The sequence below is a fragment of the Odocoileus virginianus genome, chromosome 31, assembly GCF_023699985.2.
Source record: "Odocoileus virginianus isolate 20LAN1187 ecotype Illinois chromosome 31, Ovbor_1.2, whole genome shotgun sequence".
Lineage (NCBI taxonomy): Eukaryota > Metazoa > Chordata > Mammalia > Artiodactyla > Cervidae > Odocoileus > Odocoileus virginianus.
In genome coordinates, this window is record NC_069704.1 from 29,881,992 (window position 1) to 29,904,700 (window position 22,709).

Here is a 22,709-nt window from a genome sequence, read left to right on the forward strand (position 1 = left end):
TAAGCATGGAGGCAAAAGCCCACTGGCCGAGGATTACAGAGAGGAGACAGAGAGGTTCTTAATGGAACTTTTGACCAGGTATATGAGTGCCAGCTGCTGCCTCGGAGAAAATATGAGAGAAATATGTGAGACTTCCCACATATTTAAACCACTCTACATTTTCTATTACTTGCATCTAAACACATTCCAATTGAAGTAACTGTCAAAGGAAAAAATCAAATTGCCCACCCAGCAATGTGCATAGTGTCCTATTTTGTAAAATGAAATTGTATATGTATACATAATAGTGATACAGACATCAAAAAATTGGAAGGGTAATAGTAATTAACCAGTATTGGGCACCTACTGTGTGACAAGCATACCTTATCACTGTTAAGCCTCACAATCTGTAAAGGTAGATGTTTTATTGTTTTCACCACTTATAAGTGAGGAAACTGAGGCTTCAGGAGCTTTTCCAAATTGTACAACTAGCAGATGGTCAGCCTGGAACCTGGCGCCAGGTTCTCTCTGCTCCTAGAGACAGTGCTTGGACCACTCCATGCAGACCCCACCCACACCCCTGCCCGAGGTGCCTATTACTACTACTGTGTGTGTTTAGTCGCTCAGCCGTGTCTGACTCTTTGCCACCCCATGGACTGTAGCCTTCCGGGCTCCTCTGTCCATGGGGATTCTCCAGGCCAGAATACTGGAGTGGGCTACCATGCTCTCCTCCAGGGGATCTTCCCAGACCAGGGACTGAACCCAGGTCTCCCTCACTGCAGGTGAGTTTTTTACTTTCTGAGCCACAAGGAAGCCCATTACCAGTACAGACCCCACCAGCTCTAATGCAGCTATTTCTAGGGGGTGGTTTAGGGGATGGTCCGTTTCCATAGTGTTTCCTTTCCAATAAGCAAGTATTATTTTTGTTTTGAAAATACAAATGTAGAAAAATTGAAAAAATAAAGAATTAATAAAGTAGCTCTGGTGTTAGGCACTGTGCTGGGAATATTTTTTTCTTCCAGATTTGAATATCAACTATAAATATCCATTCAGTCATATAGGCCTTTTGGAATTAAAAAGCATCCTTTTCAAACATATGAAAGGAACCTGGCTAAGTGGATTGCCAATATTTTGTTATGTGACCTATACCCCAGATAAGTTATCTGCCAGTCTGACTCCTGCCCCATGAAGGAATGAAACCCTGCAGGAAATACATGTGAAGAATGCTTTTGAGTCTTTGAATAAGACTTTTACGAATCATTTTTCTAGTTGCTGGATTTCTCATCTCCTACCTGTTACCAAATGATTGCTTCTTAGGGTCTTTAAAGAAAAAAAGTTCATCAAGAAAAAGCAGGTCTGTGTTCCAGGTTCTATTTACAGCTGACTTATGGGCCTTGGCAGCCTTCAGGTCAGCCAGCCAGAGAGATTTCCTTGAGGGCTCGCCCAGTTATCTCAACCACGTGGTCTGAGGCAGTTTCCCTTAAAGGTCCTGGCACCACCGTACAGATTTCTAATCAGCTCTGAAACTGCAGAGGCACTGATCAGCCTTTAAAGATAAGGCTTTCTTCTGCCGTGAGAAAAGAATCTGAAAATTTACCCGCCGCCATGGGGGATAGAAGCCCCTTCGAGACGGACATGCTTACCCTGACCCGCTACGTTATGGAAAAGGGGCGTCAGGCCAAAGGCACCGGGGAGCTCACGCAGCTGCTCAACTCCATGCTGACGGCCATCAAAGCCATTTCCTCAGCCGTGCGCAAGGCGGGCCTGGCCAACCTGTGAGTGAGATCCCCGACGACACGTTGCGACCCCGGCCCGGTGCGGGTGGGTAGAGCTGCAGGAGTCTGGGCCGGAAACTGGGTCAAAAGTATTAACCCGTGCGCCCTACAGGGAAATGGTCTTTCAAGTTTCTGCCAGGTGTGCTTTGATAAGAGGGCCTTTGACTTGTTGCAGGAAAGGCACAAAATTCTTGGAGACATTCTATGGAGAAGAAAAGCATCATTTTCCCAATCGCTGTGTATTCTAATGACAACAAGCTCAGGGGCTTGTTCCATGAAAACATATTAAATCTGAAATCTGTTAGTTGTTTGGTCATGTCCGACTCTTTGCAACCCCACTGACTGTAGCCCACCAGTCTCCACTGTCCACAGAATTTTCTAGGCAAGAATACTGGAGTGGGTTGCCCTTTCTTTCACCAGGAGATCTTCCCGACCCAGGGATTGAACCTGGGTGTCCTGCACGGCAGGCAGATTCTTCACCCTCTGAGCCAACAGGGAAGCCCACCTCTGACAAGGTGACTCTTATTTGCATTCTCACTGGTACAAAGCAACCACCTGGAGACTTGAGATGACTCCTGACGCCCTGGGCAGATAGGAGCGGTTTTATTGTCACGGCCTTTGCCCATAGCTGTCAGGAGCTAGAAATCATTTACCGAATCTTTCTTTCTCTCATTTACCAAATCTTAAGGCCCGTCGTCCATCTCCTGTTCATCATTGAAAGAAGCGTCTTGCTTTTAAAACCAGTTGTTATTTCTTCTGTATGACTCAAGCTTCTGTCCACTTGGTATGCAGGATGCTGGGAGGTGCTGGCCTGGGAGTGGGAAATGAAGGGCCTTCTTCCACTTTGCTTTCTTGGAGCTTCACCCAAGCCCAGGAGGCCAAGTTCAGGCTGTGCTGCTGATCCTCACAGCCAAGGGTCCGGTTCCAGTCTGTGGTGAAAAGGAGCAGTCTTCGGGTTTCCACTTTCCTGGTAGCAATTCCAATGGAGGTCCTCTCAGAAGATGAAGAGACCCCATTATTCATTATTATTATTATTCCAAAATGAAGAAATAATCAGTCCAATAATTTAAAATATTTATTCTTGGGCATTCCCTGATGGTTCAGTGATTAAGACTCTGTGCTCCCATTGCAGGGTGCATGGGTTCAATCCCTGGTCAGGGAATTAAGATCCTGGCAGCCAAGGGACCAAAAAAAAAAGTAAAAAATATTTATTCTTAACAACCTAGCACTTTTAACACCAAAAACAATGTGATAATTACAGAATTTATTTATATTAATGTGAACTTTCATAACCCAGTAACCCAGCAATGAGCTCCAAGTCAGAGGAGGTTGTGACTGGCTTCCCCCCTCTCTGTGTATTGCTTTAACTGTCTTAGTACCTCGCTTGGCGGTAATGACCGACTCCACCTTTAAGGACCTTCGTGAGTGTGAGCCACAGCCACTTGCCTCTGTTCTGCGCCTGCCTGATGGTGAGCCAGGCTGTGTGTAGAGCAGTTCCCTGGGCTGCCTGCTGAGGGTTACTCACCTGAATGGGCTCCCCTGTGCAGGGGGCTGGCCAGGGCAGGGGTTGTGGCTAATTGCTGCAGAACTCTGACTTCGTGGTCATGTAGTGTCCAGAGGAAGTGGATTTAGGGACTGGATAATTCACGTGTTCCTCTGACTTGGTTTTTCATGCCATCTGATTAAAATCAATGGCCCACTCTTGCTAGGGCCTGTAAAAATGTAAAATGGCTTGGATACTAATATCCTCTAACTAACCTGTGGGGCTGTTATAAGGCTTAGTAAGTCCCTGTGATGATGATTTTGACATTGCCAGCCCCATAATAAATGCTCAGTAAGTGCTCATTATTTGTTGTTGTTCAGTCGCTCAGTCATGTCCGACTCTTAGACTCCATGGACTGCAGCATGCTAGGCTTCCCTGTCCTTCACCATCTCCTGGAGTTTGCTCAAAGTCTTGTCCCTTGAGCTGATGATGCCATCTGACCATCTTATCCTCTGTCATCCCTTTCTCCCCCTGCCCTCAATCTTTCCCAGCATCAGGGTCTTTTCCAATAAGTCGGCTTTTCACATCAGATGGCCAAAGTACTGGAGCTTCAGCTTCAGCATCAGTCCTTCCAATGAATATTCAGTATTGATTTCCTTAAGATTGATTGATTTCCTTATTGACTGGTTTGATTTCCTTTCTGTCCAAGGGACTCTCGAGTTTTCTCCAACACCACAGTTCAAAAGCATCAATTCTTCAGCGCTCAGCTTTCTCTATAGTCCAACTCTCACATCGATACATGACTACTGGAAAAACCATAGCTTTGAATATACAGATCGTGGTTGGCAAAGTGATGTCTCTGCTTTTGAATATGCTGTTTAGATTTGCCATAACTTTTCTTCCAAGGAGCAAGTGTCTTTTGATTTTGTGGCTGCAGTGATTCTGGAGCCCAGGAAAATAAATTCTGCTACTGTTTCCACTTTTTTCCTCAACTCTTTGCCATGAAGTGATGGGACAGAATGCATAATCTTAGTTTTTTGGATGTTGAGTTTCAAGCCAGCTTTTCACTCTCCCGTCCATCCAACTCCTGGAGATTGCTCAACTCAGTCCAAACCCTGAAATTTGCGGGCTAACAGGTTGATATTGCCAACGACCGCTAGTGGGGGGCTAGTCCCGTGGAAACAAATGTTAGATATTTCACCTGATCAAGTAAGCAGTTCTTCGAGCATGCCATGTTCTGCAATAATACTTCGTCGCTTTCCCATGTAGGGCCACAAGTCCTCATTCATCTGAGTCTCTTTTCTGTTTTTGAAGATTTCTTACCATCTTCTAAATCAAAATAATAGAGTTATATTTTTCTTTTTTTCTCTTTCTTCCTGCTGTAAAATGTGAGCTCCAGTTTCACATTCAATGTAAAGCAGAAATTCATTTAAAATTTGTCAGATTTTTAATGTGGTAAAAGCAGTAGAGATACTTGTTATAAAGCTTTTTCCTGCCTGATCAATTGGACATTGTCGAGGCAATTAGTCTCTTGTGATGAGCTTCCATATTCTGAAAGGAGGGGGATGAGCGACTTTCATCCTCACCAAGAGGCTCTTTAGTTCTGCTTCCCTTTCTGCCATTAGAATGGTATCACCTGCATATCTGAGGTTGTTGGGTTCCAAGTCCAGTTCAGTTCAGTCGCTCAGTCGTATCTGGCTCTTTGCGACCCCATGGACTGCAGCATGCCAGACTTCCCTGTCCATCACCAACTCCTGGAGATTGCTCAAACTCAGGTCCAAACCTGGGGAAATTTGCGGGCTAACAGGTTGATATTGCCAACTGACCGCTAGGTGGCGGGCTCAGCCCGTGGAAACAAAATGTCAGAATTTCACACTTGATCAGAGGGTAGAGGCAGGATTCTTCAGTTAGGCAGAGACCATGTGTTCTGCGAATTCAGATATTTCTGTCGCTTTCCCATTTAGGGGGCTTCAAGCCCCTCATTCCTCTGCTTACTCTTTTTTGGAAGATATTTCTAGGCACATGCTCCATAAATGCAAAACTAATCAGAAAGTCTCATATTTTTCTTTTTTTCTCTGCTTCCTGCTGTAGGAAGAAGGGAATGCTGACCCCAGAATCCTCTCCACAGTTTCCTAATGTCAAAATGCAGAAAAATTCATTTAAAATTTGTCAGTAAAATTTTAATGTTGGTAAAAGCAGTTAAGAAGATACTGTGGGTTATAAAGCATTTTCCTGTCCATGATCTAACTTGGAGCAGTTGTCAGGCAATTAGATCTCTTGTGAATGAGCTTCCATTCTTTCTGAAAGGAGAGGTGTTGATGGAGGGATTGTGGGGAGGGAGGGAGATAGAGCAATATGCCCAGTTCCTGCACAGAGGGTGCACAGGGTGGCCTGAGGGGTAAAGTAAGGGCAGGGTTAGTGTGGTGGTGGGGAGAGGTGTTTGCAAAACACAGAACAGAGAGCCTGTTTCTCTTCCCCACCACCCACAGGCCCCAGGCACCCCAGCTTTTCATTCTCCAGTAGAAGCTGCATTAAACAGGAAAACTGAGTTCCCAGGGTTTGTGAACTCTGTGAACGCTGACGCAGAACAGTCTAGTTTTGTCACTGTTGTGTGCTTGTTTGCTTTTATTTTGAAGCAGGAGGTACAGTCTTTGAGATCAGTCTACCAGTATCATTTTCCAAGACAGAGCTCATCACATCAGACATCAAGTGATGGGGGACACCTGTTGGGGAGAGGGGAGATGTTGTCAGCTGGATAAAGGGGTGGGAAATGAGTTGTCTCCAGGTTCAGGGTAAATCAGTGGCTCTCAACCCTGGCTACTTGTTGGAAACACTTAAAGAATCTTTCAATAAATAAACGGTGTTAACAAAAAGGAGAGGTAGGAATTACTTTCCTGCCATCCATTCTTTGTAATTTAGAGAAGGTGTACTGAGCCTCTGAGCACTGTGGAAATAGGCACAGTGAGTCATAGCCCTTGTCTGCAGTGAGCAGACAGTCCAGCAGGGAGGGCATTCCCGTGAACAGACTGTGAGCTGCTGTGGAAGGCCTGGTATGTGGTGGGACCATGGAAGCTTCTAGAAGGGGTTAGGAGGGCTAAGCTGTCGGTGGGCAGAAAGCAGTCCCATGGGGTGGGGGGACACCCCATGACTGAAGGTGGGAAGGAGAGTAGCAGCTTGCGGGGTGCCGGTGGCCTCAGGACCTTTGCAGCTGTTGGAATGTGGAAGGCTGGAGGGGAGTGAGAGACGAGCATGCAGCCCGGGGACAGTGAACCAGGAGTCCGTGGAAGGCAGGCGCGTGCCCACGCAGGCTTCCAGAGGCCGAGGGAGAAAGGTTAAGAGGCCAGGCCAAGGGTGGGGCCAGGGCTTCCTTGATGGGGTCTGAAGCCAAGTATGGGGAACTTGGGGACTCTGGGAGAGATGGGGGTGATCTCACTGGCTTGTTAGAAGGTTCCTACCCACGAGGACGGGAGCTGGAGACTTTAGATAGCAATCCTATAACCCAAAGCACCCAAATAGAATTTTTACACTGGCACTGTTTCTTATATTGCTTGGTAATGGTAATAAAGAACCAAATTAAATTTTATCCCTAATTTCCTTCTTTATTCAAGTAATGGCAGGCTACCAGCAGCACAGTTTTTAATTCAGCCCAACAGGCCACTATTTGAGGATAATCAAATACTAGAAATTCCAAAGCTGGAAACCCACAGTCCTTTACTTTTTGAAGTTTTTAATTATGGCGATGTGTCTGCCTTTATGAACTACCCCTCCATCTTCCAGGGCCCCGAGGGAGGCGGGGGTGGGGCAGAGTTGTACATTAGTAAGATTGAATTCTGTAGTGTTACTGGGGTGACTAGGGACTTGCAATAGCGGCTCCGAGTCAGGGTAAGAACCAGCGCTGTGAGACAGGACGCACTCGGTCATATTTATAATCTGGAGACCCTGGAGCCATGAAGGGAAAAGAGGGATACAGGGGAGGTGTCTTGGCGTCCTGACATCTTCGCTGGAGTCTGGGCTCCCTTCCTGATTTCCTCCAGCTTTTTGCCGTCTTAGGTACGGAATCGCGGGAAGCGTGAACGTGACGGGGGATGAGGTGAAGAAACTGGACGTGTTATCCAACGCCCTGGTGATCAACATGCTTCAGTCCTCCTACAGCACCTGCGTCCTGGTGTCGGAAGAGAATAAAGAGGCCATTATCACCTCCAAGGAGAAGAGGGTACGTGTGGCCGCCGGGCTGAGGTTCTTCTAGTCACCATTAGAGGGCGCAACCGAACTGGAAAGAATCTTTGCTTGCCTTGCTTTATTTTAGTTTCTGGGATTTTCTTCTATTGCTTAATTTTTGTTTTCCAGAAACGATGGCTTGCATATTTCTTCACTTTGAAGTTTTATGTTGTCTGGTCAAAAAGACTCCATAATAAGCAAATGATTCATTCAGGAAATAAATCAGTGCTTTACCGAAACTTATCAGTGGACAGGGTTCATCTTGGGTTTTCACCTAATGTACTAGTAACAAATCCCAAAGTTTTGGAGCTTGATAATCAGGTCCAGTAAAAAGCAGAGTTCCTGGGAAGAGCGATATTTTTGGTCTTTTACTCTTCTCATCCCCACAATCCTTGCCCCTTCCCCAAGGGGGCTTGGTTCTAGCAGAGATTTCTTCAATCTGACAATTTCTTCTTTCTGACAATCTGTTAGACTAAAACAGAAAAGAAATTGTAAAGATTGTTACTCTTGCCTTAATACAATGGTAAACTTGTTTAGTTGATGGCATGCCTGAGGAGGGTCTATAATCAGTATGGTTCCACAGTTTACTTTTTTAAAAATTCGTGGCCAAAAATTCAACCCATGTTCAGTTGCGATACAGTAATACCAAATAAATGTCAGCACTTTTGGCTCTTGTTTTATGCACTGGGTCTTGGGGACAAGATGCCATTTCTTTATGATTAGCTGAAAGGATGGAAAAAGTAAAGCCAAATTTATTAAACACTTACTGTATACTGGGGACTGTGCAAAAGCCCTTTGTATTTGTTGTTTCACCTAATTCAGGCTAAGTTACACCTGTTATTTTCAACTCAACTGTCACAGCAGCTCCTGAACATTCTCCAGTGTGTGCTTGACGTTGAACAAATAACTGCTGAATGCATGCATGAATGAATGGGCTGATTTGGATTATCTACAGGGAGAATGAAAGATTTCCAAGTTTACGGATTCCACTCCCCCTCCCCTACCTCCTATTGAGAAAGAAAGGAAGGAAAGAAAGGAAAGCCAAACTAAGCTAGGGCAATACTCACTGGAAAGTCAGGGGTAAAGTAGCTAAGCAGTGGGAGAAATGATTCCCACTTTACTTGATGTTGTACTGGCAGTATTTAACCAGCCAGGAGACCCCAGTCCCCATCATTAAGGCTCTCACAGAACCTTGTACCTAGGAGGTCCATAAGAAGTATCTGGTGACTTCTTTCTAACGAGTTGTCTGTGACAGCAGTGTGTGTAGACACGAGGGACCTGGTATCTCAGGACCCCACCTGGTCTGTCTTCTGGTCTTCACATCAGAAAGGAAAGGTGGATGCAGCAAAACCCAAAGGAATACTTTTATTCTGCTGATGTACTTACATACAGCTACTATCTTAATAAGAGAGGCCCAGAGGCCCAGGGACCTTGTTCTGAAGTTTTCTATTGGTAACAATGTGCCAAAATGAAGAAAGCCTGTCTCCTGAGAAGCTGGATGTATCAACAACTCAATAACGACCTCACTATGAACTTAGGTAGAACTTGCCCAAGTTTATCTTCAGCTTCTCCAACTCCTTCCAGCATGGTGCCCAGTTCAGACCTGGTTTCCTCTCGCACCTTCAGCAATTCCAAGTTCCCAGTGGTCCCAGGTAGGAGGGGAGGATGAAGCCAGGGTAGGTGGGAGCAAAGATATTTGGGGGTAGGTGGGACCTCCATTAGCGTCAGCTAATCTATTTATGGGCAAATGAGCTCTGAGCTGCACAATTAATATATGTGGATATGCTATGCATTCCTTAAGTAATTGTAGTTTTTGATAAGGATATCCCTTTGCTCTAAATCGCTTTTGATGGGGTGTTCCCTGCCAGACTCATCCACTTACAGACTGTGTTGACTGGAACAGGGTGTTGACTTCCACAGAGTGTGTTGACCTCTGTTGATCAGGTGTTCTGCCCTCTGTGCATGTAGGGGAAATACGTGGTCTGCTTTGACCCACTGGACGGATCTTCCAACATCGACTGCCTGGCTTCCATTGGAACCATATTTGCCATCTACAGAAAGGTGAGCAAACAGTCTGCTCTTTAACACCTCCTTCCTCTGGTGGTTTCACGAAGGTTCCTGGGCTCAGAGCCACGAGTCTGGAGTTCTAACCTTTGTCCTCCCACTCAGCAGACATACCATGGCAGGCAAGCTACAGACCTCCCTCTGCCTCAGGATCCTCACTGAAGACCTGAGTTGGTCTTTTCCCTCAGCCTTCTTCTCAGTGTTCATGGGGAGATAGGGTGAGAGGATACATGGGACCTTGTTTTGAAAATCTGGATGAGATACAAATGCCAGACATGGAGTTAGGTTCCAAGTGACATCTGAAGGCCCCTGTGTTCCTTCCTTATGTATCTCAAATCTTAATGCATTCATTTTCTGTTGCTGCTGTGACAATTCACACGCATTTAGAGGTTTAAAACAACACCCATTTATTGTGTCCCAGTTCTTGGGTCAGAAGTCTGATGGCATGGCAGCTCTATGTGATAAGGCCCAAATCTGTGTGTCAGCTGGCCTGGTCTCCTATTGAGAAGAGCTCGCTTCTAGGCTCATTGAGGTTGTTGGCAAAATTCAATGAAATAGTCAATATCCATCCCCTCAATAGTTACAGATTTTTGTTCTTATGATGAGAACTTTCAAGATCTACTCTCACATTAGTTGCTCAGTCATGTCTGACTCTTTGCCACCCCATAGAGTGTAGCCCACCAGGCTCCTCTGTCCATGGAGTTCTCTAGGCAAGAATACTGGAGAGGGTTGCTATCCTCTTCTTCAGATCTTCCCGACCCAGGAATCGAACCTGGGTCTCCCGCATTGCAGGCAGATTCTTTATCATCTGAGTCACCAGGGAAATTTCATAGCAGCTTTCAAATATACAGTGTGGTATTGTTAACTGTAGTCACCATGTCATCCATTACATCCCAAGGACTTATTTATTTTATAACTGGACGTTTGTACCTTTGACCACCTTCGCTCACTTCACCTACCTCCTCCATCCCCTGATTCTGACAACCACCAATCTGTTCTATGAGCTGTTTTTTTTTCTTTGAGTCCACATATAGATGAGATCATATAGTACTTATCTTTCTCTGACTTATTTCATTTAGCATAACACTGTCAAAGTTCATTCATATCATCACAAATTGCAGGATTTCCCTCTTTTTCATGGCTGAATTTTATATGTGTATATATATAAATGTGCATATATATATATATATATATATATGACTTCCCTGGTGGCTCAGATGGTAAAGCATCTGCCTACAATGCAGGAGACCCAGGTTCTATCCCTGGGTTGGGAAGATCTCCTAGAGAAGGAAATGGCAACCCACTCCAGCATTCTTGCCTGGAAATATGTATACATATGTATACATATATATATGTGCATATTTGAAATAGTAATTTAATTTCCTTCATGTGTATACCAAAAAATATAATTCCTGGAAATTATATAGCTCTATTTTTAGTTTTCTGAAGAACCACCACACTGTTTTCTGTAGTGGTGGTATCAGTTTACATTCCTATGGGCAGTGCATAAGGGTTCCGTTTTCTCCACATCCTCACCAACATGTGTCCTCTCTCATCTTTTTATTTAGTCCTGGCGGGTGTGAGGTGATATCTCATTGTGGTTTTGATCTGCCTTTCCCTGATGGTTAGTGATGTTGGACACCTTTTCATGTACCTGTTGACCCTTTGTATGTCTTCTTTGGAAAAATGTCTATTTGGTCAGATTGTTTGTGTTTTTTGCCATTAAGCTGTGTGAGTTCTTTATATATTCTGGATATTCATCCCTTATTCTATGTATAATCTGCAAACGTTTTTGCCTTTTCCTTTTTTACGATGGTCTTAATAGCGTCTTAAAACCAACTGATTTAAAAATGAAAAGGAATAATGAAGGAGGCTGTGCATGTGTGCAGACAGGGGATATGTTGGAAATCTCTATTTCTTTCCCACAATTTTTCTGTGATTCTAAAACTGTCCTAAAAAAAAATGGAGTCCAAAACAAAAAACAGAGGGATATTATTATATATAATATGGGCTATTCACATATGGATTTTGGTGATTTTCAAACACAGAGATTTTTGTCTTAAAATTTAAGTAAAGCACAGGCTTTGAAGGCTAGTCCAAATAACCATAGATCCTCTCTGATTGTGTTGCTAAAGAAGGGGGACAATGTTGCTTAATGGTCTAGTGAGAGAGCAGGTCACTTCAGAGCTCTAATTACCAAAAAAACTGCAAAAGAAAAGACACTGTAAATAAAATGAACAGGCAGATGACAACTAAGGAAAATGTTTGCAACATATAAGGAATTTATATTTTTCACATATAAAAAGCAAATCAACACTGCCTGCATGCCAAGTTGCCCCAGTCATGTCCGACTCTGCTACCCTATGGACTGTAGCCCACCAGGCTCCTCTGTCTGTGGGATTCTCCAGGCAAGAATATTGGAGGTTGCCGAGCCCTCCTTCAGGGGATCTTCCTGATCCAGGGATTGAACCTAAGTCTCTTATGTCTCCTGAATTGGCAGGCAGGTTCTTTACCACTAGCATCACCTGGGAAGCCCAAAATCAATAATAAGAAGATGAATATCCAGATAGAAAAGTAACCAGTGACATGAAACAGGCAACTTACAAAATAAATAAAATGGTCAATTAATATATAAAAATTTACTTTATTAATTATACAAAATGGAAACTAAAGCAAGTTTCTTTTTTTTTCACCCATCAAGTTGACCAAGTTGAAAAAAACAACACTATCTTATGTTTATTAGATTAAATTAAAATGAATGCTCTTGTCAGTGGTACCAGCCTTCTCATGGCGAATGGACTTGCATAACTCTGTGAAGTTATGAGCCATACTGTGCAGGGCCACTCAGGACAGATGAGTCATAGTGAAGAGTTGCGGCAAAATGTGGTCCACTGGGGGAAGCAATGGCAGCACACTCCAGTATTTTTGCCGGGAGAACTCCATGAATGGTACAAAAAGACAAGAGCATATGACATTAAAGGATGAGTTCCCCAGGTTGGAAGGTGTACAATATGATACTGGGGAAGGATGAAGGGCAGTTACTAACAGGTTCAGAAAGAATGAAGCCGCTGATCAAGGAGGAGATGGGAAGACTGAACATCTGCTTTTTAGTAGATGTTAGTGAACATTACCTGTTAGGAATTAGTGAACTAAAATGGATGGGAATCGGTGAATTTAATTCAGGTGATCATTGTATCTACTACTATGAGTAAGAATCCATTAGAAGAAATGGAGTAGCCCTCATAGTCAACAAAAGTGTCTGAAAGGCAATACTTTGGAGCAACCTCAAAACTGGCAGAATGATCTTAGTTCATTTCCAAGGCAAACCATTCAGCATGACAGTAATCTAAGTCTATGCCCCAACCACTCATGTCCAACTCTTTGCAACCCCAGGGACTGCAGCACTCCAGGCCTCCCTGTCCATCACCAACTCCCGGAGCTTCCTCAAACACATATCCATTTCTTTGCCAAATAACTTCAGTTCAGTCGCTCAGTCGTGTCCTTCTCCTCCTGCCTCCAATCTTTCCCAGCATTAGAGTCTTTTCAAATGAGTCAGTTCTTCACATCAGGTGGCCAAAATATTGGAATTTCAACTTTAACGTCAGTCCTTCCAATGAACATTCAGGACTGACTGATTTCCAAAGAATAGCAAGGAGAGATAAGAAAGTCTTCCTCAGCAACCAATGCAAAGAAATAGAGGAAACAACAGAAAAGGAAAGACTAGAGATCTCTTCAAGAAAATTAGAGATACCAAGGGAACATTTCATGCAAAGATGGGCTCAATAAAGGACAGAAATGGTATGGACCTAACAGAAGTAGAAGAGATTAAGAAGAGGTGGCAAGACTACACAGAAGAACTATACAAAAAAGATCTCCATGACCCAGATAAGTATGATGGTATGATCACTCACCTAGAGCCAGACATTCTGGAATGTGAAGTCAAGTGGGCCTTAGGAAGTATCACTACGAACAAAACTAGTGGAGGTGACGAAATTCCAGTTGAGCTATTTCAAATCCTAAAAGATGATGCTGTGAAAGTGCTGCACTCAATATGTCAGCAAATTTGGAAAATTCAGCAGTGGCCACAGGACTGGAAAAGGTCAGTTTTCATTCCAATCCCAAAGAAAGGCAATGTTAAAGAGTGCTCAAACTACCACACAATTGCACTCATCTCACACGCTAGCAAAGTAATGCAAAAATTCTCCAAGCCAGGCTTCAGCAATACGTGAACCGTGAACTTCCAGATATTCAAGCTGGATTTAGAAAAGGCAGAGGAACCAGAGATCAAATTGCCAACATCCACTAGATCATCGAAAAAGCAAGAGAATTCCAGAAAAACATCTATTTTTGCTTTATTGACTATGCCAAAGCCTTTGATTGTGTGGATCAAAATAAACTGTGAAAAATTCTGAAAGAGATGGGAATACCAGTCCACCTGACCTGCTTCTTGAGAACCTGTAAGCAGGTCAGGAAGCAGTAGTTAGAACTGGACATGGAGCAACAGACTGGTTCCAAATAGGAAAAGGAGTACATCAAGGCTGTATATTGTCACCCTGCTTATTTAACTTATATGCAGAGTACATCATGAGAAATGCTGGGCTGGATGAAGCACAGGCTGGAATCATGATTGCCTGGAGAAATATCAATAACCTCAGAAATGCAGATGACACCACCCTTATGGCAGAAAGTGAAGAAGAACTTTCTTCAGAAAGTGAAGAAATCAGTCCTGGGTGTTCATTGGAAGGACTGATGTTGAAGCTAAAACTCCAATATTTTGGTCACCTGATGGGAAGAACTGATTTATTGGAAAATACCCTGATGTTGGGAAAGATTGAAAGCAGGAGGAGAAGGGGATGACAGAGGATGAGATGGTTAGGTGGCATCACCGACTCAATGGACATGAGTTTGAGTAAACTCCGGGAGTTGGTTATGGACACGGAGGCCTGGCCTGCTGTGGTTCATGGTATCGCAGGGAGTCGGACACGACTGAGTGACTGAACTGAACTGAACTGATTTTCTTTAGGATGGACTGGTTGGACCTCCTTGCAGTTCAAGGGACTCTCAAGAGTCTTCTCCAACACCACAGTTCAAAAGCATCAATTCTTCTATGCTCAGCTCTCTTTATATTCCAACTCTCGCATCCATACATGACTACTGGAAAAACCATATCTTTAACTAGACAGACATTTGTTGGCAAAGTAATGTCTCTGCTTTTTAATATGCTGTCTAGGTTGGTCATAGTTTTTCTTGCAAGGAGCAAGCATCTTTTTATTGCATGGCTGCAGTCAGCATCTGCAGTGATTTTGGAGCCCCAAAGAAATAAAGTCTGCCACTGTTTCCCCATCTATCTGCCATGAAGTGATAGGACCGGATGCCATGATCTTAGTTTTCTGAATGTTGAGCTTTTTTTTCGCTCTCTTCTTTCACTTTCATCAAGAGGCTCTTTAGTTCTTCTTCACTTTCTGCCATAAGGGTGGTGTCATCTGCATATCTGAGGTTACTGATATTTCTCCCGGCAATCTTGATGCCAGCTTGTGCTTCATCCAGTCCAGCATTTCTCATGATGTACTCTGCATATAAGTTAAATAAGCAGGGTGACAATATACAGCCTTGATACACTCCTTTCCTGATTTGGAACCAGTCTGCCGTTCAGGTATGACCTAAATCAGATCCTTTATGATTATACAGTGGATGTGACAAATGGATTAAAGGTATTAAGTCTGGTAGACAGAGTGCCTGAAGAACTATAGATGGAGGTTTGTAACACTGTACAGGAGGCTATGACCAAAACTATCCCAAAGAAAAAGAAATGCAACAAGGCACAGTGGTTGTCTGGGGTAGCTTTAACTGAGGAAAGGAGAGAAGCAAAAGGCAAGGGAGAAAGAGAAAGATATATCCAACTGAATTCAGAGTTCATAGAAAAAAGAGAGATAAGAAGGCCTTCTTAAATGAACAATGCAAAGAGAAGGAGAAAAATGATAGAATGGGAAAAACTAGAGATTTCTTCAAGAAAATTGGAGATATCAAGGAAACATTTCATGCAAGGATAGGCATGATAAAGCACAGAGAAGATAAGGACCTAACAGAAGCAGAAGAGATTAAGAAGAGTTGGCCAGAATACATAGAACTATATTAGAAAAGGCCTTAATAATGCAGATAACCACAATAGTGTGGTCACTCACCTAGAGCCAGACATCCTGGAATGTGAAGTCAAGTGGGCTTAAGGAAGTATTACTATGAACAAACCTAGTGGAGGTGATGGAATTCCAGCTGAGCTATTTAAAACCCTAAATGATGATGCTATTAAACTGCTGCACTCAATATATCAGCAAATTTGAAAGACTCAGCAGTGGCCACAGGACTGCTGGTCAGTTTTCATTCCAATCCCAAAGAAGGATAATGGCAGAAAATGTTCAAATTGCCATACAATTGCACTCATTTCACATGCTAGCAAGGTAATGCTCAAAATCCTTCAAGCTTGGCTTCAACAGTATGTGAACCAAGAACTTCCACATGTACAAGTTGGATTTAGAAAAGGCAGAGTAAAAAAAAAAAAAAGAAAAGGCAGAGTAATTAGAGATGAAATTGCCAACCCTTGTTGGATCATGGAGAAAGCAATGGAGTACCAGAAAAATCTTACTTTTGCTTCATTGACTATGCTGAAAACTTAGACTGTGTGAATCACAATAAACTGTGGGAAATTATTTAAGAGATAGGAGTACTAGACCACCTTATCTGTCTCCTGAGAAACCTGTATGTGGGTAAAGAAGTAACAGTTAGAACTGGAAGTGGAACAACTGACTGTTTCCAAATTGGAAAAGGAGTATGACAAGGCTGTATATTGTCACCCTGCTTGTTTAACTTATATGCAGAGTACATCATGCAAAATGCCAGGCTGGATGAATCACAAGCTGGAATCGAGATTGCCAGGAGAAACAACAACCACCTCAGATATTCAGATGATATCATTCATTACAGAAAGTGAAGAGGAACTAAAGAGCTTCTTGATGAAGGTGAAAGAAGAGAGTGAAAAAGCTGGCTTGAAAATCAACATTCAAAAAACTAAGATCTTGGTATTCAATACCATCACTTCATGCAAGTAGAAGGGGAAAAAGTGGAAGCAGTGGCAGATTTTATTTTCTTGGGCTCCAGAATCACTGAGGATGGTGACTACAGCCATGAAATTAAAAGACACTTGCTCCTTGGAAGGAAAGTTATGACAAACTTACACAGCATATTACAAAGCACAGACATCACTTTGCCAACAAAGGTCTGTATAGTCAAAGCTATGATTTTTCCAGTAGTCATGTATGGATGTGAGAGTTGGACCCTAAAGGATGTTGAGTGCTGAATAATTGATGCTTTTGCATTGTCCTGAAAGAGACTCTTGAGAGTTCCTTGGACTACAAGGAGATCAAATCAGTCAATTCTAAAGGAAATCAACCCTGAATATTCGTTGGGAGGACTGATGCTGAAGCTGAAACTCTAATACTTTGGCCACCTGATGGTAAGAGCAGACTCATTGGAAAAGACCCTGATGATTGAGAAAGATTGAGGGCAAAAGGAGAAGAGGGTGGCAAAGGATGAGATGGTAAGAAAGCATCACCAACTCAATGGACATGAATATAAGCAAACTCGGGGAGATAGTGGAGGATGGAGGGGCCTGGCATGCTGCAGGCCGTGGAGTCTCAAAGAGTGGGATACGACTTAGTGACTGACCACCACCACCAACAAACCATAAGTTTATTTTTCATGTCTGTAACTCTATTTCTGCTTATATGTGAAATCTCCCCCCCCAAAAAAAAGAAAGAAAAAAAAAGAATGGGCTTCCCTGGTGGCTCAGATGGTAAAGAATCTGCCTGCAATTCAGGAGACCTGGGTTCAATCCCTGGGTCAGGAATTTGCCTTGGAGAAGGAAATGGCCACCCACTACAGTATTCTTGCCTGGAAAATCCCATGGACAGAGGAGCCTGGCAGGCTACCATCCATGGGGTCGCAACAATTTGGACATGACTGAGCGACTAACACACATTAAAAAAAAGAGCACAAATAAATTTATTTACAAAGTAGTGGTTTCTCCTGTTGTGCAGCGTGGTGTCTAGACGAGTGGCTCAGTAGTTGCAGCCCTGAGCTATAGAACACGGGTCTAGTGCTTGTGGCACATGGGCTTAGTTCTACCGAGGCATGTGGGATCTTTTTGGAACAGGGATCGAACTGGTGTCCTCTGCACTGACAGGCAGATTTGCATTTACACTACCAGGGAAGTCCTAAAACTTTATCTTTTATTGTTTTTTTTTGGCCCCGCCACACCACTTGTGGAATCGCAGTTCCCTGACCAGAGAGTGAACCTGGGCCGTTACAGTGAAAGCCTGGAATCCTAACCACTAAGCCACCAGGGAACTCCCTAAACATAAAACTTTAAAAAAAATTATAATAAAACATAAGACAAAAATCTCTAGGAATTAGGGCTTAAGTTCTTAGACCTAATTCCAAAATCATCCATAAAACTTTTAAAAATGATAGTTGGATTTCATTAAAATTAAAAACTTTTGCTTTGCAAAGAGCTCTTTTAAGGGGATGAGTATAAAAACTGACAAGGACTCATACCTAGAATATAAAAGAACTTTCAAAACTCAACTGTAAAAATGCCAGACAAGTCACTTAGAACATGGAATGTGAAGAGACATGTCACAGAACAGGTAAGGTAAGTTTTTTGGCAAATAAGCACGTGAAAAATGTCCAACATCACAAGTCATTCAGCTCAGTTCAGTTCAGTCGCTCAGTCGTGTCCGACTCTTTGTGACCCCATGAATCGCAGCATGCCAGGCCTCCCTGTTGATCAGAAACTCCTGGAGTTTACTCAACTCATGCCCATCGAGTCGGTGATGCCATCCAGCCATCTCATCCTCTGTCATCCCCTTCTCCTCCTGCCCCCAATCCCTCCCAGCATCAGGGTCTTTTCCAATGAGTCAGCTCTTCTCATGAGGTGGCCAAAGTATTGGAGTTTCAGCTTCAGCATCAGTCCTTCCAATGAACACCCAGGACTTATCTCCTTCAGGATGGACTGGTTGTTAAGAAAATGCAAATTAGAAAATGCAAATTAAGTGCTGTATCTTTATGTGGTGGTGTGCACATAATCTACTCATGTTAAAATGCCATAGAGCTATACATGCACTTAATATCAATGTCAGTTCCTGGTTTTAATATTGTACTGTCATAAAATATATAAAATGTAACTATTTGAGGAAATTGGGTGAAAGGTACACAAGATCTCTCTGTATTACCTGTGCAACATCCTGTGGATCTATAATTATTTTTAAGTAAAAACTTAAAAGAAATTTTTTTTAAAAATTTATTTTATTTTTGGTTGTGCTGGGTCTTCATTGTTGTGTGAAGGCTTTGTCTAGTTGCTGCAAGAGGGAGCTACTCACCAGTTGCAGTGTGCAGGCTTCTTGTTGTGGCTTCTCGTGTTGCAGCGCACAGGGCCTAGGGTATGCAGGCTTCAGTAGTTGCGGCTTGCCAGCTCTAAAATGTGGGCTCAGTAGTTGTGATGCATGGGTTTAGTTGCCTGGTGGCATGTGGAATCTTCCCGTGCAGCCTGTGTCCCCAGGATTGGCAGGCAGACTTAACCACTGGATCACCAGAAAGTCCAAAAATGTTTTTTAAATTTAGGAAAAACCTAAACTTTAAGTGCCAGAGATTGGTTAAATTTGGGGTGTCCATACAATAGACTATTCAGCATACTGGTGAAAAAGTATATATGAGTGTGAATAAATTTGCATATGTTTCTGTGTGTATGAACTGAATGCAACAACCACAGGCCTGATTGCATTGACGTAGGAAAGCAGATGTAAACAAGACAGTCAGCACTGCCAGCATGGAGCTTACAGTCTATTTAGGAAGCCGGACATCAATCACGCTAATGAGTTATATTGGGAGCGTCAGAGGAAAAGCATTGAGTACCCAGAAGACCAAACCTTGAAGTCTGGGAAGGCTTCTATGGGGAAGCTGATGTTTTACCTGAGACTTGAAGGCTGACTATGAGTTCCTCAGGCAAAGGGTAAGGGAGAAAGGAGAGAGCCATTCTGACTAGAAACAAATGCACAGGCAGAGTCCTGGAGCTCACATGCAGGATGGAATGTTCAAGAAGAGAAAATAGGCTTGGTGAGCCAGGGCCTGGGTTTAGAGGGGGAGAGGATGGTGTTGCACAAGGCTGGTCAGCCAGCAGGGGCCAGGTCTTGGAAGACCTGGTTAAAGGAGTTAGGAATATTGGACCCCAAGGCAGTGGGAAGTCAGTGAACTGTTTCGAGAAGAAAAGGGCCATAGGTGAGGGCAGGGTGAGGATGAAGTCAGGGGACCAGGCAGAAGGTGGAGGTTTGTTCAGACCAAGTAGTGGTGGGGGTGGATAGAGAAGAAGGCATGGTCCTAGGGAGAGAGCTAGCAGGACTGACTGGACTGAATGATTGAAAGGCTATGGATGAGGGTGAGGAGGATGGTCAGGAGATGGTGGGGTGGGTGACACTCAAGTTGCTCCAGGAGCCATTTGTCAAGATGGGCAGCAGTGGGAGAAGATCAGGGATTTGGGGAAGAGTGAGTGAGAAGGGGCAGATAAGTCCATCTCAGGCGTGTTAAGTTTGAGGCATCTGTGGAATACCTGAGCAAGAATGTCTGGTGGGCAGGTGGCTCCAAGGCTGGACTCTCAGGGGAGATGGAACTGTAGGTCTGGGAGGCAGCATCTGTGTGGGGCTTAGAATTTTGACTGCAGGTGAGATAGCCAAAAATTGTGTAGAATATAAAGAGAAGAGAGTTTTATTAGTTAGGACTCTGTTATAGATGTCAGGGATGAGTCAAGAAACCCCAAAGCTTCAGAGAGGGACTGGACCAGAGAAGGTCAGGCCAGGAGAGCTTTTTCCCTTGAAGTCTCTCATCTCACCTTCCCAGTTTTCTCTTGTTCTTTAGCCAGTGGCAGAGGAAAGATGGTCACCCCATAACTTCTATGTGGATATTCATCAGAATGCTGTAGCCCCAAACAGACTTTTGGAGCATAGAGTGGGCCAGTTGGAGTCACCACATTCCACAAGGTGGCAATGAAGAAAGTTTTTAGATGTTCTGGTTGGATATTCTGAGTTCTGGGAAGAACCAGGAGCAGCACTGATGTTTAAAAGGTCAGATAAAGGGGAGTTGGCAAAAGCAAAGAGAAGGCATATGGAGAGTCTTAGAAAGAAATTCAGAAAAGAGGGAAGTGGACAGAAGCTCAGGAGAGACACATCTCATGAATGAGACAGCAATTACTGGATCCAGTGCTACCAAGAGGCAGGGTAAGAGGAAGACTGGTAAGAGGAAGAGGTATGCCCAATTTAGTTGCAGCCTGCAGTGAGGACAGGAGAAGGGAGATAACCAGTGTAGGCAGATGTTCTCCATTCCAGAACCTAGATGAAGACAGAGATGGGGCAATAGCTGAAGGGAAGCCCTGGGTCTAGAAGGTATTTAAATTTTTCTAAGGCCAGTGAACTAAAGAGCCCTTGATGAAAATGAAAGAGGAGAGTGAAAAAGTTGACTTAAAACTCAACTTTCAGAAAACTAAGATCCTGGCATCAGGTCCCATCCCTTCATGGCAAATAGATGAGGAAACAATGGAAACAGTATGAGATTTTACTTTGGGGGGCTCCAAAATCACTGAGGATGGTGACTACAGCCATGAAATTAAAAGATACTTTCTCACTGGAAGAAAAGCTATGACCAACCTAGACAGCATATTAAAAAGCAGAGATATTACATTGCCAACAAAGGTCCATCTAGTCAAAGCTATGGTTTTTCCAGTAGTCATGTATGGATGTGAGAGTTGGACTATAAAGAAAGCTGAGCAACAAAGAATCGATGCTTTTGAACTGCGGTGTTGGAGAAGACTCTTGAGAGTCCCTTGGACAGCAAGGAGATCCAACCAGTCGATCCTAAAGGAGATCAGTCCTGAATATTCATTGGAAGGACTGATGCTGAAGCTGTACTCAAATACTTTGGCCACCTGATGTGAAGAACTGATTCATTGGAAAAGACTCTGATGCTGGGAAAGACTGAAGGCAGTAGGAGAAGAGGACGACAGAGGATGAGATGGTTGGATGGCATCACTGACTCGATGGACATGAGTTTGAGCAAGCTCTGGGAGTTGGTGATGGACACGGAGGCCTGCGGAGGCCTGGTGTGCTGCAGTCCATGGGGTCACAAAGAGTTGGACATGACTGAGAGACTGAACTGAACTGAAGGCCAGTGAGGTCTATTTGTAATTCAAAGCCAGAGGAGCCAAAGGGGGAGGAGTGGTTCTTTTCAAGCCCCAGTGCAGAGTCTAGAGGACCAAGGACAAGGTGTGCTGCCAAGTGGAGGCTGTAGGATCACAGCTCCGAGAAAGAATAGGCTCTAGTTTGGGAGAAATCAGAGAATAAAAGTTTGGTTTCATACACAGAAAATGTAATCCTTCTGATGACTAAATGAAGATATTTCAGAAACTCCAATGGGGAAGACTGAAGATTTTTAATAAAAAATCCAGTTCTGCATTTGACTTCCACTTTGCTGAAAGTCCTTAGGAGATCATGCTGTAGAGCAGTAGCCTCACACTTTAGTGTGGAAGGTTGATTCTGGGGGCCCCGGGTTTCTGATTCTGTAGGCGTGGGGTGAGGTTGAAGAATTTGCATTTCAAAGATCCCAGGTGATAATGCTGCTGCCTGGCCACATTGAGAATCATTTCTCTAGAGCCTGGTTCTCAGAATCTGTATGTGGCCTAGGAATCTGGAAGTAAAGTGAATTTATTGAGTACATGTGCAAGTTGGATGAAATGTATCTAGCTGCAAGAAAAAAAGAGTATTAAGAATACAGGATTGTGAAAGTAAGGAAAAATATTAAAGGGAATATACTGTTTTAATTTTTTAATTAATGGTTTTTGTAGTCCTGAGGAAATATGAAAATAACAAAAATATTAAAAGGAATGTGGCATCTTTAAAGAAGGATAAAATTTGGTGTAAAGATAAAGGCCTTAGGGGAATCCCTGACAGTCCAGTGGTTAGGACTCTATGCTTTCACTGCCAAGCGTGGGGGTTCAATCAGAAGCTGCACAGCATGGCCAAAAAAAGAAAAGTCACTGTGATATTACTAGTAGACAGCAAACTTGGCCCCATATTCCATGTGGTGTTGAAAAGAAT

At 43.4% G+C, this 22,709-nt stretch overlaps 1 protein-coding gene across 1 annotated transcript in view; it reads left to right on the forward strand.

Moving 5' to 3' along the window:
- The first annotated feature begins 1,479 nt into the window (after positions 1-1,479).
- Positions 1,480-22,709, forward strand: part of FBP2 (fructose-bisphosphatase 2) — a 45,955-nt gene continuing 24,725 nt past the window's right edge. The window contains exons 1-3 of the mRNA XM_070459523.1: positions 1,480-1,754; positions 7,288-7,450; positions 9,424-9,516. Coding sequence (XP_070315624.1) covers positions 1,585-1,754; positions 7,288-7,450; positions 9,424-9,516 — 426 coding nt within the window. The 5' untranslated portion in view covers positions 1,480-1,584. The remainder of the gene's footprint in view (positions 1,755-7,287; positions 7,451-9,423; positions 9,517-22,709) is intronic.